Source organism: Suillus clintonianus (assembly GCF_016758775.1).
Source record: "Suillus clintonianus strain FC179 chromosome Unknown DEU56scaffold_54, whole genome shotgun sequence".
Lineage (NCBI taxonomy): Eukaryota > Fungi > Basidiomycota > Agaricomycetes > Boletales > Suillaceae > Suillus > Suillus clintonianus.
The window spans coordinates 59,225-77,865 of record NW_024539278.1 but is presented as its reverse complement, the minus strand read 5'-3'; the positions used below and the strand labels follow the sequence as shown (position 1 = coordinate 77,865).

Genomic DNA, 18,641 nt, shown 5'->3' with positions numbered 1-18,641 from the left:
TCACGAAGTTACGGACTCCGAGCGAACCACCATCATTGACTGACATGTAGTTCAGATATTGTTATGACTCGAGTTTCGAGTCGGATGCGCGTTTCCTAAGATTCAGTGTTAGTACGGGAAGTTCCGAATCCGAGTCTGCCGAGGTCTGCCGTCGGCCATCGATGCCCCAGCCCCTGGGTCATTCAAATATCAAAAGCATCAATGATGATCGTTTCGGGCATGCAGCTTCGGGCGGCAGCAAACGACCTACTGATTTGAGCAGAAAGCTCCGTGCATCGATTCATCCCACGACTAGGGTTCCCTATCTTCAAACGTGTCATGACGTAACGTGTGCCAAAAAATCGTGGTTCGAAAAAGGCAAGTCGTCGTCGTGCCTTTCTAAATCAAAAATAGGTTATGTTACAACACAGCACCTACCAGCGACCTGTACCAGCTGCACCCATCCGTTGTGTGCTTTTTTTTTCCCAGCCCCGGGCTTGTGCGGCGACTCCGCAGGTGGCGGCAGTGCCTGCGGTAAGGGTAATAGACGAATCACAAATAGAAAGCTAAACGTCCCGGTCAGCACTAATAGACCTGCCAGTGGACGAACTAGTTCAATGGAGACGGGAGTTAGAGAGGGGGGTGGATGAGTGACACGACTTCGGTTTTTTTTGGGGACTCCAGGACTCTCTAACGAATTCTTAAGTGGGGCTGACTCCTCACGATCTGTTCCGGCTTTGTAGGTAAGCATGAAGTTGGTTTTGAGCGCAATGCTGACTTTCTCAGAAGCGCCGATTGTTTCTGGCTTTGCTTGCAGGTCTCCACCTCTCCGAAACCTCCATCTGGATATCCATAGCGATGTCACTCGCTATGTTATGATATTTCTAAAGTTGTCGTGAACGGTGAGGTTGACCTCTCACCAAGCCCGATAACACATCTGATCGCGTCTGGTGCTGGACTGTATAGATACTCGCAACCGCCCTAAACCCTTCAAGTGTTCTGAGCTAGACAATGGCTTTCTTGCATATTGCATAGGACGGATACGGTACCTCGTAATTTGGTGAGCAGTGCGCCTTTCGTCTCGTTTTCTTTTATCGCCGACATGCCTTTGTGACACGAATTTCTCAGTTGAGTCATCTGTCGTCCGACAGGATCCGTTCTGTTTGTCGACATTGGACCTATGGCATATAGGGTACGGCCTCTGATACCCGGGCAGATTCTTCCCCCGTTCCTATCACATTGCATAATTTGGCTTGTAACTACGAATATTTATATATATGATGTAGTGCTCGTCATGTGCGGTGTAACCAGAATCCTAACTTTGAATCAATCGAAGTGGTGGCTAGACGTGAGATAAATGCAAGCCAAATGACAACGATCACCGGCTTCTTCGGCCAGCACTATTACTAGTAGTAGTGCTGTGCTAGCTGCTTTGACAATTTGTGCTCAGCTTAGCCAGCATCATCCATGCTGCTCTCATACGTTCTCTGGATACTGCTCCTCTTTCTTACAATGGTATCATGTGGAGCTCAGGGTTGCTCTTGGGAGAGGGCAACAGACAACCGGGGGCTTAATAGACATCGCACAAGCTGCCACTTTTACAAGAAATCCAGCGTTCTTGCAACCGAGAGAAGGCTGCAGCGAGCGAGAAATGCGACCGCAGCAAATATAGCTCTCAATCTGTCCGAATCATCATCGCAAGTGAGTCTTTCTCTTCGAACGAACCCCTTCAGAAGTTCAACGACCGATTCTTAACTCATCATGATGTCAACAGAGAATCTTACCGGTGAGATTTGGGCTTGTAAGGGCCCATCCAAGACCGATCGCCCCTTGCAAACCCATAGCAAAGCCCGCCCCAAGACCCATGCCCTCGCAACAGGATGTTTCAATGGATTGGGAGGGCCTCAATGAAACCGAACATGATCATATCTTAGGTTCGTATTTTGTAGTATCTGTATCTACTAATATTTGCTGATCACTCGACTTCTATATTTCAGAGGAACCTGCGCTCCCTAGGAGACGGATTCCAAGGCCTTTCAATGATATCGAACACTTAGCCGAAGACTTCAATGACGCCAATGATGACATTGGTGTGCCATCACCCCCAATCCGACCCAGAATTCAACGCGTCCTTTTAACATTAAGAGACACCCTCCAAACTGCCTTCAACTCATTCGGAATATGCCGCGTATACCCTCGCCGTCCTTCCTTCGAGCCCAATAATTTCATCCCGTCCTCATTACTTGCTCGGTCGTGTCCAACAATCATTCAAGGAGCTGATTCCCAGGTCTTGCCACCACCCTACCCGTTTCTAAACATGACCGTCTATCGTCTGATGACCTGGATGAATACAGGTAGTCACCAGAAATCGGAAACCGAGGTCCAGCGCCTCGTCAAAGAGGTTATACAAGCCGACGATTTCGAAGTCGAACATTTTGAGGGGTTCTCGGTGAAAAGGAGTCTGCGAGAATTGGATAGGGATGAGGGCGGAGAGAAAATCGCCTTCCCAGATGACTGGATTGAGGCCGACCTCACTATTGACATCCCCACGAAGTTAAGGGAAGAGGGACCTAAGACATATACCATTCCTGGATTTCATTTTCGTCCTCTTGTTGAAGTAATCCGTGCCACTTTTTCAGATGTCCAAGCAGGCGCATTCCATCTCATGCCTTTCAAACGGTTATGGAAGGATCCATTGGACGACCATCAAGAACGAATCTATGACGAGCTCTATGCCTCTGACGCCTGGCTTGAAGCTCAGGACAATCTCCAGAGACTGCCAAAGGAGCCTGGATGTTCGTTAGAACGTGTCATAGCAGGTCTTATGTTCTTTTCGGACGCGACTCACCTGGCGAACTTCGGAACTGCGAAGGCTTGGCCTCTGTATCTGTATTTCGGAAATCTGACGAAGTACGTACGGTCATCACCTCAATCGGGGGCATGCCACCTAGTGGGATTCTTACCTTTCGTGAGTTGTCTCGATTGCCGGACACTTGCACAACTATTGACGTCAACTTGTCAGCTTCCGGACAGCGTCAAAGATATGCTGAGTAAATTGTCTCGTATATCAAAGACTGGCATGGCCGCGCTTCATACCCATTGCCGCCGGGAATTGTTTCATGCGTGCTGGGAAATCTTGCTTGACGAAGAATTCATTCACGCATATCGCCACGGGATCGTTCTGAAATGTCCCGATGGGGTGCTACGGAGAGTATTTCCCCGAATTTTCACATATTCTGCTGATTATCCCGAGAAGTGCATTCCTTTTAATTGATTAAATTTGTCGGATCATTCATGATTTTCCAGGGTTTTAATCGCGACAATAAAAGACATGGGCTTGTGTGCATGTCCTCGCTGTCTGACACCAAAAAGCTTGTTCGGTTCGCTCGGTTTACTACAGGACATGAAAAGTCGAATCATAAACCTCCGAGTATATGCTACGAAGAAAGTTGTCGAGGCGCGTGAGTTTATCTACAAGAGTGGAAACACTGTAGACGGTTCAAAGGTTGAACATACTCTCGGAGAGGGTTCCTGGGTACCCACTATGGTAAGCATGAACAGTTCCGCATAATTTACAATCAGCTGAGATCGCTTACTCGCAGAATCAATTCTTCAACAAGCTCGGATCGTTCGGCCTCGACCCATTCCGCATGCTTGTCGTCGACTTCATGCATGAATGCGAATTGGGTACCTGGAAGGCGCTGTTCACGCACCTTATCCGACTACTTTATGCGCTTCCGGGGGGTCATGAGCTGGTTGCAATCCTCGATGGCAGGTATGTGGAGTTCGTACAGAGTACTGATATTTACTAACGAGACATCGACTGTCGATATCGCCGTAGATTTCGCCAGGTCCCCACATTTGGGAATGGTGTAATCCGAAAATTTGCGAATAATACCTCTGAGATGAAACGATTAGCCGCGCGCGACTTCGAGGATATCTTACAGGTTTTTTTATCATTCATTTCTTATTCCGCTCGCTGACATGCTCTCCATCATCAGTGTTCTATTGCGGTTTTCGAAGGGCTCTTCCCCGCCGAGCACGATGCAGTCGTGCAGTCTCTACTGTATCGATTTGCACAATGGCATGCACTCGCCAAGCTCAGGATTCAGACTGAATCTACCTTGGCCTTTCTTGAAGAGACATTCAAGAAGCTCTCCCAGATGTTACGGAAATTTCAGCGTGACACCTGTGCCGCCTTCACCACTACAGAATTACCGAAAGAGAAAACGGCTCGACAACGCAGGATCGCTCAACGCTCTGAATCCAATACCACCTCTCCAGAATCAAGCCAACCCAGGGTAAAGAAGTTCAATCTCGGCACCTACAAGTTTCACGCAATGGGTGATTATGTGAGTACCATTAGGTTCTTCGGGACCACTGATTCATTCACAACTCAGATGGTAAGTACCTGATGCATTTACTGTCGGCGTGAAGTTGAATTCGGGCAGGGGGAGCTTGCACACAGAGCTCTTAAGGCATTTTATCCGCTAACCAGCAAATTAGATACCCCAGCACAATTAGCTAAGCACGAGCGCAGGCGCCGTGTCCTTCGACGTGTGGCAGAAGCAGGAGGTATATCCTCCGCTGATAGCCAATCGCCCGTTGATGCCTCCCCCTCGACATCCTCTGGACAGCATCGCCAAATCGCAACTAATCGGAGCAATCCTGTCAATATCTTCGCATTCATTCGAGAAAACAATGGTGATCCAGCGGTCAAGGTAGAGTTAACATCGAAACGTGCACACTCCTTACACGTTTCTCATATTTTGCGTCAGAATTTCATACCAAAGCTCAAGGATCACGTCCTTTTCCGGCTGCGGAAGCTAGACATGACCTATTGTGATCACACGTTCACAGATGAAGAACGCAACACGGTTATCGTCCCAAACTACACAATCTACTCACTACAAACGATGCAGGTATATTATACCACGTATGACCTCAGGCGCGAATACGATACCGTCAACCCTAGAACGCATGCTGATGTCATGGTGCTGTCGGGGGAGACTACGCCTAGTCACCCATACTGGTATGCCCGCGTACTGGGTATATACCATCTAGAAACATGGCTCGCAGATGCAAGTCAACCTGTCAAGCAGCACCTCGACGTTCTCTGGGTCAGGTGGTTAGCACCGCTGCAGAACCATCAATCCGGCTTGAACAAAGCTCGTCTTCCGAAAGTTGCGTTTGTGGAGGAATCGGATGCGGACGCATTCGGGTTTCTCGATCCGTCGCAGGTGATTCGAGGAGCTCACCTGATTCCCGCCTTTGCCTCGAAACGTGGAACAAGTTCGCTTCGCTACGGGAAAACATTAGCACGTCCCGGGGGGGAGCTTGATGATTGGGAGGAACATTACGTGGGGATGTGAGTATGGATATTACTTCCTACTATGATGAATTTACCCTTGACATTTGGGTCAGATTTGTTGATCGCGACATGTTTTTGCGATATACCCCGTTCGGCGTTGGGCATCCAGTAATGATTCGGAGGATTACTAGAGATTGTCTCAGCCCGGGGGCACCAGCTGACCCCATGGATGTTGTAGACCATGAGGGGGTCAATGATGGTGAGGGTGTAGCAGAATTTGATGATGAACAGGAGGATGCGTTTAGCGACGAGGAGCTGGAAAATGAAGATGGAGGAGGTGACGCTGATGAGTTTGACGACCTCCTTTCTTTCTAAAATTTTATAAGTTTTGGCAAGTACACCATCTGTTGACTGGTCACTCTTCGTTCAGATTCCCGCTAAAAGGAACTACATATATGCACATGACCCATGAAACACATCTTTCTGGCCGTCATCATGATATTAGTAAATCTAAGCGTTTGACTCAATCCTGTGGATGGCGTGTGAAAATTTCTGTGTTTATTGTCACAGATTTTGTGCGGTGCTTGATCACCACATTTGCGCACTGACCGTCGTATTCGATCCTAAAGCTCATCCCATCTATGGTTGGGGACAGTAAGTTCTTCGTTGCGCCTGATGGACTTTTGACTTACATATCCAGGGCTCTGATCTGTGATCCTCGTTACAGTAGCCGTTCGAAGGCAAGAGATGGCTCAGGAATGTACTTATTCCATTGCTCAAAACAAAGAGAAGATCTGCAAATGCTGCACGAATACGTTGCTTCAAATCTGGGCGAAAATATAATCCAGATTATCCAGCATCGTGGGGATGACGCCGATGGTGATGGTGATGTTTACCAGTCGGATTGTTCAGGGACCGGCCTTGAGGTAAGTGCAAGCAGCTTCGAAAGAATACTATTGAAGTATATAGGTGGCCCAGCTATCCACGACAGGATCATATCAATAACAAGTGGTATGAGCCAGATACCCCATTACGACTAAGTATCTAGTAACCCACGAGATTCGTCTTCTACAGTTACCCCGTTTCAACAAGCTTGCAGCCAGTATTTGAGTGACGGCAATTCCAACTTCGCAGCCCAGAGTGCGCCCCGGGGAGCTCTTTTCCCAACTGCCCCCGACCCGATTTCTTTTCACCCGAGTACCAGTCAAGCGCCAACTCAGCCAAGTTGGTCGGCTTCGAGCGCCTACAGCCCGAACGACCAAGGGCAATCTTTTTCCTTGGAATCTGAAGATTTCATGGAAAGAGTGAGCGAGGGTAGACGGACACACCGGAGGATCGTCTCTTTTTCGCTTGTGCCTCGTGATCGCTGATTGATGGTTCGTCATAATAGTCAGGACCGTTTGCAAACCGGTTACATCGCACTTAACCGCGCCCTCCCGTGGCTTCACTCGAAGGCTTCAGACATGGAGAATGAGGACTGCAGGCTCATGATCAAAAAGGTATTATTGACTAGTACAAATCATCTCCCTTCTGCTGAATCGTTGTCCTTTAGCTCAGGCAGGGGGCCGATGCTGCTCGAGCGGATGACACCTCGAAGCTCAAGAGCCTCGTCGCTGATTGGATCAATCGTGAATTGAAGCCCGACCCTCCGGTCAATTCCGAGGATAAATATTACCGTGGATTCATCAATGACGCGTGCGGTAAACTACTCTGCCCGACTGAGCTAGATTGGAATAGCCCAACGTAAGTATCGTGCTTAAGATCTCGCGCGACACTAACTATCCGCCAGTGTCAGAGCAGGAATTAGAGATCGCGCAGACGGTTATATCGTGACGGAAATGTCCTGGCCAGCATTCACGTATGAAAAATACGCGGCAGATCTGGACGATCTGGAGAAGGGTCTCTTCAAGAGCACTCTTTTACTTCAGGTCAGTCAGTCATTCCCGAGCAGCTCGACAAAGTTCTCATTTTTAGCAGGCCTTCAAAGCTATATTCACGTCACCCTCCTCCGCAAGGGAGGTTGCCGGTGATGGCGACGCCGCCAATGTGATTGAAGCCAACCGACGCGCTAAGCAGGACCACCCTGGAAAGAAAGTCAAGACACACGTGGCGCAAATCATCAAGATGCACACAGTCACACCACGCTCGATCGCTTATGTATCATGTCAGGTAAGTAGCGATAATTTCTAAGTTCCTTGTGGAGTGATAATGTGTAACAAGTTGCGGTTTGCTCTGTCTTCTGTGACCTCATGGCGCTCGGTTGACGGCGACTTTGACTACATACTATTTTGGCAAAACATCGTAGACTTCTTCGAAAGGCCGCCTGGTCGAACGGCGAAGCGAAACGTTAAGCGACTCCTGGCTTGGTGGACGAGGTCTCATTTTTTACACTCAATAGTTGTCCTCGATTGATCTTCGTTTCTTAGGAAAGTCTTCGGAACAAGTCGACGTGCAGAACTCAGCGATGGTGCGAAGGCCAAGATATCTGTGGGAGGGTGTAGTTCATGACGCCCTCACGGGGTTCGCCCTTGCCCCATCACACCACATTGAAATACATACTGCAACTACTTGCGGCGGTGGCAAGGCTATGTCGCTCTTTGATATACGAGACAATTTACTCAGCATATCTTTGACACTATCTGTCCTACTACAGGTGATTCCTGTGTATTACACGCTAGTCGATTTTCACCTGAACATTGTATCACACAGGTTTATCTATTTCATAATCTGAATAACGCGTCATCGGATCTGGGACTCCGAGTGGGCAAGACAAACTGCCTGGCAGGAGCTTGTATATTTCTTGTGGCCGGCAAAGTCCTGACTACAGCTAGTCAGATCTACGGACGTTTCCTATACTCCTGTCTCCGGCGCTTTCCCCTGCCGCAGTTTGTTCTTTCACCTCATGGAAGTTTTACATTGCCTGAAACCGGATCGGCACAGTCTCACAAACTTAGCTTGAGTAGCTTGCTCAAGTTGTTGCACGATGAGCACTTCCTTCAAGTGCTTCGGGTTCGACGTTAATTTTCCCGAGGTATGTATAGCTTTTGGTATCCCTTCCTTGACTTAGAAATGGCTGGTCTGGTGCACGTGACACCACTTTCGTCAATGACTTCAAGGGACATGGGAAGATATCCGCTCTCCTGCACTAGTTGCATTAACCAAGTTCACAGGCTAGGTTGTCCGTATGATTACCTGTCCCCCGCTGATTATTTTTTCAGAGACTTCACGACTCCTATAGGGCTTTCGCTCTGGCTTCATTCACCTCTCTGTGTCTTTAACGTCGTCTTTGCATTCGCATACCTGCGCTGATCCATCTAGCCCAAGCAGTTTCCATTTGACACTACAGGGATTTGGTCATTCCTGGTCCTGGTGGGCACTTTGCGACGACAGTCTGTCCTTGCCAGTCAGACAGGACTCGCATTATCCCTCCAAAGCAGGATCTCCCAAGTTGCCTCATCACCTTGCGACCGTGAAGTGGCTGGATTTCGGATATCGAAATGTCCCTCAGACATATCACGGCGGACATCTCCTAAGAAATCAAGGTAATGGTGACATTTTGGTATCCATTTCCCCCATAATAACTCTCTGCAGTCGACCTTGCAGAAGTCACCTGGGCAGAAGCCATTCTGGGACTCATTTGATGAAATTGATGTCGCCACCTATGCTGATGCACTTGTCGCCGTATTATGCAAGCTCTTGCGTTTGGTTGTGAACTCCTCGCCCATAAACATCGCTGTTTGGGAGGCGTGCTTGTATAGATGGAGTGCCCTCTCAAAATTCATCGTGCAGAATCCTTTTGCCGCAGCAGCAGCCTTTGACGACTCTCATTTAAGCAAGCATGAGCAGCTCATGGCTATTGAGGTATTGTCGTCCTCCAAGCTATTTACGTTCATAGAGCTGACATTCGCACAAGTTAAATTCATACAATGGAGAAACCTCATGTTGTTCCTGGCTGATTTCGTGGGGAGTACACCCGTAGCAATTGGCGGAGGCGTCGTCAGCGACCTCTTCTCTGAACGCGACCGTGCTTCGGCTATGGCACTAGACTTTATCGGACCCTTGATAGGTACGTTCCTCGGTCCGCCACCCTAACCACGAGGCTCACACTCGGCTCGCAGAGTCAGTCGGCATACAATTACAATATGTTATCTATGTCGTTGTCGCGATCTCTGGCGTTTCCGCAGTACTTGGCATTCTTCTCATGAGAGAATCTTATGCTCCAGTCATCCGACTTCGCTATGGCAAAATGGCTACTGATCTCGATATGGTAGCCGTAGGACATCCTGCAAACCACGTGAACAAATAGGCTTACTTGATATGCTTCATCCTCAGTTTATACATGGCTCTGTAAGTTGATTCTATGTAGTATCGTGCGTGTAACTGATGTCTTCTATTTAGGATTTACGGTCAGTAGTGGCACACGAAATCAAGTTAACTGAACGTGCACCGAATTCTATATCAGGTATCTACTATTTGATGTTTACTATTTTCCCCGGTAAGATCACATTCGCCCAGTCACTTGTGATCACAACGAATATCAAACATTTGTGCCCAGATCTCTTTTCGACCGTGTACCATTTCAGCATCGGAATTGGAGGTTTGCCATACATCGGAATCGGCGTCGGACTCCTATCTGCCACCATATTCGGTGCCAAAATTTGCGATAAGGCATACATGTACGTACGTCAAGACTGCTTTATACATCGAGCACATCAACTGAAACGCACTAGCTTGCTACACAAAACGGAGGAAAGGGCAAACCAAAGATGCGCATACCTGCTCTCATATTTGGCTCGTTGTTCGTCCCAGTGGGACTATTGTGAGACCAGCGCTTGCATCTTCGTTGCTCCCAATCTGACCTACGCCAGTTGGCACGGTTGGTCTGCCCAGGCCGAGATCCACTTTATGATGCCCATTTGTCGGCGCCGCCATCTTTGGATTCGGCATAATGACAGCTTCGTGAGCGTGCCTCTTTTCAGCACCCTTCGTAGTTGTTGAATCTCTTTGCAGCCTCGCCATTCAATAATACCTCGTAGATACATTTACATATGCTGCAAGCGCTGTCGCAGCTGCATTCGGTGGTGTTACCGCGCAGGAAGAGCATCATCGTCATGCAATGTCTGTATCTATCGCTGTCAAGACTCCCGGTTTCAAATCGGAACTGTCATCGTCATGGCAAGTCGTAGACTATCCATCAATGCACAATGGTCGCAGATATTCTGCTCCCTACACCCCAAGTAGCTTTACATTCTACCTTGATGATTCACAGGAGCCACCAGCCACTCACGATCATCGCGGCCCGCACCGCCATCGGGATCCGCAGCACAATGGTTCTCCAACTTCTTTCATTGATCTTTCAGACGAAGATATATCACATGATGCTTCGGACGTGATCAGTATAGAAATGCCGAGCACGGGATATAGTCGCCGAATCTTCCATCATTCATCGTCGGCGCCATCTGTAGTGGAGACCTTGACACCCGAGGAACAAGCCGAAGCCGAGGGAAGAAGAAAGCGTGACAAGCTGGCCAAACTCCACCGTTTCCTTGGCTCTCGCGTCCCCACGGACTTAGTTATTGGTCATATAGCGGGTCCGTCTTTACCTCCATCATCGATGTCATCGATGCCTGTGGACGGCAGCGACATGTGGCTTTACAGACGAAGGAGCGGTTCATCTGCCCCATCGTTCGAGCGTGTCAAGACAGAGCTCTATGACGAGGAGAAGGCTTTGAATGTCAGGCGTGCTCAGAAGATAGAAAAGGTTTTTTAAATTCTTACTGCCCGTTATGAGAAAATGCTCATCATTGTACAGCTTTTCGGTATCCCCCCTCCGCAAACCTTGTATCATACTTGCCAAGCTCCTGCAACGATGGCTCGCTCTCAACCGACATCCCCTGTAGCGTCCCCTATGACCCCAGCTTACATACCCGTCAATGGTCCTGGTTTCTCTCAGCGTAATCCAAACCAATCTGCGTACATGAAAGGGAAGAAAGCACATCATCGCCCGGGAACTTCGGATTCAACTACATTCCTCCTGCCGTTCAAGCCCAGCTCTCCAGAGCCCCAGACGTCTGGCTATCTGGATACGCTCGTACAATCTTCTGTGTACATGAACCATCAGCATTCTATCGCGTCTCTGACGGACATCATTGAACGAGTGAGTAGACAGACGGGGAATTATGTACGACACTCACAATTCGATAGGATGACAGGGCGTCTCTTGCGGAGCTTCATCGGTTCCTCCACGGGGATCTAGTGGATTCTCCAGTTGAGGAACAGCCCTTGCTAGAATCCCATAGGATTTCCAGTTCGTCATGTTCGCACAAGCCGGAACGTAGACTCTCGTTACCAGCGCGGACATCTATTGCGTCGTCTATAACCTCTGATATGTCGATGCCGTCGTTCAAGGAGCCATCTGACTTCCAGTTGCGCAGCACTCCAGGGTATGGGAAGGTAGATATCAACCTCAACCTCGAGGTTTCCATCCCCGGCGTACAATTTCTCGTGAAAGGTGTCTCATACCAACCCCCCGTCAGTAGATCCAGCTCCGTGCCCGTTACACCATCTGACTCGTCCAGTGTGCTCATCATACTGTCTACGATAAAGCCTCCGTTATGCCCTCAATAAGCACCATTGCAAAGCTCTTGTCCCCTCGCTCCTCCCTTGGAAATCTGGAAAGGCATGGACCTGACATAGCTACTCCAAACATCGACAGTAAGAAGTCGCCCATTCCGCCACAACCGGTCGCAAGGGAGGAGCAGGAACAGATCATCTGCGCTACGCTCAGTCGTTTCGCGCAGGTCCTGGTATCGGCTATATTCGTGTATGTCCAACATTTCAGCAGCATGTCATTTGTTTTATCTCTTCACTTTCCCCCCTTCAGATTGGAACCCGGATGGAGCCCCAGCGGCCTTTCTGACGAGCAGGCTTCACTGATGCTCAAAACCCATGGACCTAACACACCGGTAGCGGAACGTCCTCTCGCTGCATTGCAGATGCTTTGGGGGGCCATTGTCAATCCGTTCAACATCCTTTTGACCATCCTCGCGGTCGTCAGTGCTGCCACCCAACAGATTCCTACGTTCGTCGTCATGATTGCAATGGTAATCGCTTCGACCGGCTTAAGGTTTGTAGACCCTGTCTCTGTTAGAAATAGCCTGATGTTGCCCCAGGTATTGGCAAGAACTGAAGTCCATGATTCAAGCAGTCAATTTGTTCAAGTTAGTCACGACGAACACCCGCGTTCTTCGTTACCGAAGCTCCGGTTCGGAAGAGCTCGAAATCGATCAACGGGCCGTGGTTCCAGGTGACATCATAGCTGTCACCAGTAGGTTATCGTATTTCTCTATCTCATCATTGTTAACTCTGCGTTTCATAATAGGCGGTGATGTCTTCCCTGGTGATTGCGTTCTCATTTTGGCCGAGGCTGTTACAATCACACAGGCCTCGCTTACAGGGGAAATGATGCCCATCGAGAAAAATGTGCGCCTTGTTGGCCCCCGTCCTGGAGAACCACTTCATTTACTGCACAATGATAATGTTTGCCTCGCGGGCACATCTGTTGTCACGGGGAACGGACACGCGCTTGTCGTCTCAACTGGCAAGGACACCTACATGGCTTCTATCGCCAGCGAGCTCTCTAAACGACGACCAGAGAATGCTACTCAGATTGGCATCAAGAAAGTCAGTTATGTCTTGATGGCGTTCATGGGCGTGAGTCGATATTTTATCGGATTTTGGTGTATTTATGAATCTGACTTCTCTCAACAGGTTATGGCTCCAATCGTGTTTATTGTTCAGGGTGCTGTTAGTAAAGACTGGAAGGGCGCGGTCATGTTCGCGATCGCTGTCGCAGTCGGCATTACGCCAGAAATGTTGCCAATGATTGTGGTATGTATCAATTGTTTTCTGATGCTGCGGCTCTCAATGACACTTGTGATGCAGACATCTAACCTTGCGTTGTCTGCTGTTCGTGTGGCACGAAAAAAGTCATTGTGAAGCGTTTTGATGCCATCCAGAACCTTGGCGCAGTTTCTTTTTCACCGTTCCTGTTCTACTCTAATTTCTTACTGGTGCAGACCCTGCTCACCTGCTCCCAAACGGGAGCGTCATCACTCTCGAGGCCAACAAAGTGGTAGAGCTGACATTGTCAACGACTGGTCCAGGTGGACCCGTACGTTTTTCTCATTCCTTCGACGCTTACGTGTCTGATACATCCGATACACCTTCATGGAGTGAAGTTCGCTGCGGTTTAGACGAATGTATAATATTTCGTCAGGTGGGGACAATTCTGCTTTCTGTTGATGAGCTCACGGTCATTTTTATCTAGGAACCATGCTCTCGAATGGGGTAAGGGCCTGCTCATCAGTTATCAAACTCTTGCAGTATGTCCCAACTGAAAGTCTTTCAGCACTTCGATATCCAAGTCAACAAACGTATATTGTATAGAAGCTTCTTTCTCACGTCGTCTGGCCAGCTTCTTTGGAGGAGGAAGCTAGCACCGGCTAATCAAACGTCACCATGCGGCAAGCCCACGAAATGCGCATGCCAGTTACTATGGAGGTTGCGGTGACTCATGTCCGGGTTACTTCAGTATGTCATCATCACTTCAACTGTAGGAGGTGCAACTAAGCTGCCCATTATAGATACGCGCAGCTGTAATCTCTCCAAACTTGAAATGCAAGTCGACGGAGATAATTTCTCTTGCTGATTTCAGCGATGCCTACAACGTATCCACTGCCCTCGATTTTTACGAGTTCATCATTCGCGGAAGCAAGCAAGGTGTAACGTCCTACTTCTCTTCACCACAGCGTGACAGCATCGTCGAGGTGAGATCATGAATAGTTGTTACGAAATGTCCAATCAATTTATTCGATATCCCATTCTGATATACGTGGTGATACAATATTGCGAGGGCGTACATGCAAACGAGACAGTCACTGAGATCGGCGTGTAATTATTTTTTGCTTATAATTGTCAAAGTAAGTCAATATCAATAGACTCACTGGCAGATTTATCGCTTACCTTCAACCCACGCCACCACCTCAACAGCGAGAACCTATTCCCGTTGCCACTCCTCCCCATCCCCCTCTCCCTTTCCCTTTCCCTCTTCTCTTCCCTCTCCCTCTTCTCTTCCCTCTGCCTCTCCTCCGCCACTATCTTGCGCGCCTTCTGTAGACTGCAATATTGCTGATCAAACTCTCAGTTCGCACGATCGGACCATCAGGATCTTTCACTTACCTCATCCTGAGGTGCCATGGTAAAGGTATGTGTTTTTCGACGGCTAGTTTCTGATTTGTATGCGATGGTCGATGAGAGACGAAATCTACAGCTTGATTATTTCCTTTTTCGTGCGTATGTCTGGCTTATGTTTCGTTTACATAATCATACGGTGTTGCGCCGTAAAACTGTTAGTCATCCCCATTCTGGTTCCTTGCGCGTCAACTCTGCCATGGCATCCAAAGCCTCCCTTGCGCCTAAATCGTCCTACTGGTTTGATCCGCCCACGCCTATGACTGGCGATGTATTGATTCCGCCAGTCCCACCCTTGCCTTCATCTTACCGTGAATCATCATCACCCGCTGACGCCCTAAGCTCTGATCCTGACCCTTTCCGATACGCCTGCTGGATGTTGACAATTTGGGTACCTTTGTTAAGTCTTCCTGGTCCGATGTTATAATTGGCTTTAACAGCTGGTCACCAGGTGTTCTCCCTGCCATATATTCTGTCTTTCATTGGAAATGGCTTCGTATCTTCCGCCACACCATTTCTTCTTGCCCTCTCTGTCACGCTGTCTTCGCCTCTCCTTGCCATCCATGAACATCATTATGCGCTCACCGATCCCCATCCCGACTGGTCTCTTCGAGGTTCATGGGAACCTCCCTCGGTCTGCATGCGCGCACCCTCTCCGGTTGTCACTCTCGCCGACTTCAACCGCGAGTACAAGCGGTCTGGGTCAGTCACTGTTGTTGAAGGGAGACGCTCTGGAGATGTCTGGATCTCACAAGGGGACGCCGTAGAAGGGAAAAGCAAGATTAGCCGGGCACTTGGTCTCATGACCCCCGTCCCGCGCCTAGCTGTACTTCCTCCTAACGAGGAGAAGGAAGATGGAGAGATGACGCCCCCTCTACCCATGCAGACTGAGCCCGACTCATTCAATAGTTCTGTCTTCCCCAACACCCCCCAGTCTGCTGAATTCGGGAGAATGAGAAAGATGTCGGTTCAATCGAGGATTTCAGGCGATGAATTCGCCTCGAGAATTATGATTGCTCAGAGGCATTATTCTGCTCTAGCAACTACGGTGGTTGTCCCTGCATCACCGGAGAAGCAAGAGGGTGACTTGCTCACTGTAACCACTGGCGTTGTTGTTGAGAAGAGGAATTCGGTCCTTGCTAGTTCTTCGCACCTCCGCTCCCGCTCCGTTTCCTCGATCATCGGTCAGGCGATCAGCACAGACTCCAGTCCCAGCCCACCTCCGTCTCAACCACTTCCTCCCACACCTCCTAATGTTCGTCTTGCTAAGCAACAATCGACGCGTACTCTCATCCACAGGAAGTCATATTCATCTGGTTTTAGTTTCGGCGCCCTCGTCAATGTCGATATTAACGAGATCGATGTGCTCACGGCTGGTGTTCTGCCGCTTCTTGTACCCGGTTGGAAGGTTAAAAGTGATATGAAGATCAAGGATTTCGAGTTTGAATTCGACCCCCAAATCAGCAGCACTGTGACGAAGAAGAACTGCCTGCCAACCTCTCGAATCCAGAAGGATAATGGCGACTTTGGTGTGCTTGCCAGAGGAGAGTGGAAAGGACTGCGCAGGATTCGACATCCACCAATGGCAAGGTCAGGCCTGAGAAGGCGTCTACGCACAAGAGACATCACTTGAGTCTTCCAAGGTAAGCTTGCTCCTGACCCCCACGCTCATATCTTCTGACATTGGTTGCGCAGTCTCGGTCTTGGCAAGGATACAACCAACTCTTTGAAATCCGAGATAAGTCGTGCACTTGCCACGAGGACTGGTGGGTGTGCCTCTGTAAATGATGGAAGGCGCAACACGGTCTGGGGGGACGAATCAGTTCCCAACCTTCTTGCACATCCCCCTGTGAATGATGACAAAGAGCCTGCTCAGAATGGCGTCTCCCTCGGCCGCTCGATATCTACTCGCAATCTTGGTCTTCGTGTCGACATTCCTCACGGCATGGACAGTGCACGTACTTCCGTCGCTACCCTTGTACTTCCTCCGCCATCCGCTGCGTCCACAGTCACCCTCTTCGACCCTATGGCCGAATTTGATCCTACTTGCCAAAGTACGCCGAACGAAAAAGAATATCAATTCACACGAAAATACCAAGCCACTGTTATGCCTCGCTCTCAACCGACTCTGAAACGTTCAAGCATTGTCTATATCAGATCATCCGAAGAACATTCACAAGCACCAACAGAACCAGAAGCCCGACCGCCCACCGAACAAACTAGCACTGATGACATCTCACGACGCACGCTCACGCAGTGGTCCTCCCGGGTGGTGAAACCACTTATTCCCAAGTCTAGCAAGCAGCGCAAGGACGTCACTGAGCCTGCAGTGAAGTCGAGCTCGAATTCCCTTCGCACTCTTTCCCTCCTTAAAGATCGTAATTCGAATAGTGCTGGTGATGTCGCCGGTAACGGGTTCGCAGGTACACGACCGCTTGTTCTTGGAAAGAAGAAATCAAGGACAGTGAAAGAGCACGACGAGAATGTTGCTCCCCGTGCTGGTTCTATGAACAAGCACCTGAAGCCGCTAAAACTTAGCCGGACGGAGACATGGCTGTTTACGCTTTCCCCTTGATTGATTTGTTTTCTGTTCGCTTTGAGTTTTGCTTTATTTTGCTTTCATGACCGTCTGCTTTTAGTTTTCTATCGTATAATCTTCGCTATTGTGCTTTTTGATAATGTTCATGACATTTCATGTTGCTTTCACGTTTCCCGCAGTGCGTTTGGTCTTACTATAGTGCACCGCTCGAAAGGTGTAGCCTTAAGGCGTAAAAGTCAAAAGTCGCTGGGTCTTGGTACAAATAGATAACGGGTCCAGGACGGAGGGCTGTTCTATTACAGTGCAGTAATAAGATTATGCTTGATTACAATAGCCATGCCTGCCATATCAAGGACTCACCGGTTCACTGATGCGCTGTGATGTCATCATACCTCAACTTTGCCTCTAAGTCACGTGGTCTGAATATGTGCCGGTCATTGCGAACACCGTTTCCCATTGCAAAGTATTATATAGCTATGGAATTAAAAAATAAAATCATATAAAATGAAAATATGCCTGTAAATTGAGGCCGCTGGACTGCTACACCCGCTCTGTTGTGATTTCGCCATACCTCAACTTTGTTTCGTAGTCACGTGGTCTGAATATGTGCCGGTCATTGCGAACACCGTTTCCCATTGCAAAGCATTATATAGTTATGGAATTAAAAAATAAATAAGAAAAAATGAGGATGGGCTTAAAGGATGAGGGCACTGGACTACTGTAGCTTGTCTGCTATGATGTTGCATTACTTTAATCTTGTCATTAATGCCTCTTCTAAGTGTAGATTTGCAGGAATCAATAGTCATTTAGGAACAACGCAACTTTCTTGCGGGATACATAGATATATTTGGCAAAAAAAATATTCTATCGGTCTATAGGTCTCGTGACTACCATATCATGGACTCGTGAATTCACTGATGTCTGAGAAGCTTCTTACTTAGAGGGGCTCGCTTCGGGGCTATGGCCTATCGATTATCGTCCGTGCTTAGCTCATACACCTGGAAATACGGACTCTCACGTCAGCTATGGTATCAACTTCTAGACCCACCGTACTTGCGATCAGATCAAACCAGCAGAGGCTGTGCTCGCCTCGCTCGCAGCTCAGATCATTTGACAGTGCCCGTTCGAGAGGTGAAAAGCCTCCTTAAGCTTACAGGTGACTTACACTCGGTGTTTTTTGTTTGAAAAAAATACAGTTTATTGGATGACTTTCCATAGGCAAAATATTCCAGAATAGAATATTTCGGAGCCTGAAATACATTTGCAATCACGACGAAAATTTAATCTACGCAACAACAATCCCCCATAGGCTCAGTCAATAGAATTTAGTCCAGTCCTCGATGGACAATCTTGCAATCCAGTACCTGCTTCTCAACGAAGATGAGGCAGACCTTTTTGATGATGACGAAGGGGCTCAAGTCCTAGCTGCAGCCCTCATTGGTGGGATCGAGGTATCACGACAAGACCGCATTGACACCCGGAACCCCCATCGTTTGTACCTATGCCGAGCCCAACTTCTTCCCAATCCTCGCATCAACACCCCTTGGCAGATTTTATATA

General features: G+C 48.6%; 5 protein-coding genes across 5 annotated transcripts; 4 read left to right on the top strand and 1 right to left on the bottom strand.

The window, feature by feature from the left end:
- Window positions 1-61: 61 nt before the first annotated feature.
- DEU56DRAFT_757527 (uncharacterized protein) lies at window positions 62-1,152 on the bottom strand (the record flags this gene model as incomplete). Its single annotated transcript, XM_041350142.1, has 6 exons — window positions 62-173; window positions 324-378; window positions 418-508; window positions 590-847; window positions 900-983; window positions 1,024-1,152. The coding sequence occupies 6 exons, from the start codon at window positions 1,150-1,152 to the stop codon at window positions 62-64; spliced, it is 729 nt and encodes a 242-aa protein (XP_041206640.1).
- Window positions 1,153-6,842: 5,690 nt separating this feature from the next.
- DEU56DRAFT_711745 (uncharacterized protein) lies at window positions 6,843-7,579 on the top strand (the record flags this gene model as incomplete). The annotated part of the gene is made up of 4 exons (XM_041347513.1): window positions 6,843-7,033; window positions 7,080-7,218; window positions 7,268-7,459; window positions 7,511-7,579. Coding segments are annotated over 4 exons (591 nt in total), but the record flags the coding sequence as incomplete, so codon positions are not given.
- A 2,172-nt stretch (window positions 7,580-9,751) lies between these two features.
- DEU56DRAFT_813579 (uncharacterized protein) lies at window positions 9,752-10,330 on the top strand (the record flags this gene model as incomplete). Its single annotated transcript, XM_041353676.1, has 4 exons — window positions 9,752-9,785; window positions 9,846-9,970; window positions 10,021-10,249; window positions 10,301-10,330. Coding segments are annotated over 3 exons (252 nt in total), but the record flags the coding sequence as incomplete, so codon positions are not given.
- A 64-nt stretch (window positions 10,331-10,394) lies between these two features.
- DEU56DRAFT_953598 (uncharacterized protein) lies at window positions 10,395-11,327 on the top strand (the record flags this gene model as incomplete). The annotated part of the gene is made up of 2 exons (XM_041359192.1): window positions 10,395-11,051; window positions 11,103-11,327. Coding segments are annotated over 2 exons (882 nt in total), but the record flags the coding sequence as incomplete, so codon positions are not given.
- Window positions 11,328-14,741: 3,414 nt separating this feature from the next.
- Window positions 14,742-17,117, top strand: DEU56DRAFT_953592 (uncharacterized protein; the record flags this gene model as incomplete). The annotated part of the gene is made up of 4 exons (XM_041359191.1): window positions 14,742-14,933; window positions 14,994-16,071; window positions 16,092-16,185; window positions 16,238-17,117. The coding sequence occupies 4 exons, from the start codon at window positions 14,742-14,744 to the stop codon at window positions 17,115-17,117; spliced, it is 2,244 nt and encodes a 747-aa protein (XP_041206636.1).
- Window positions 17,118-18,641: the final 1,524 nt, after the last annotated feature.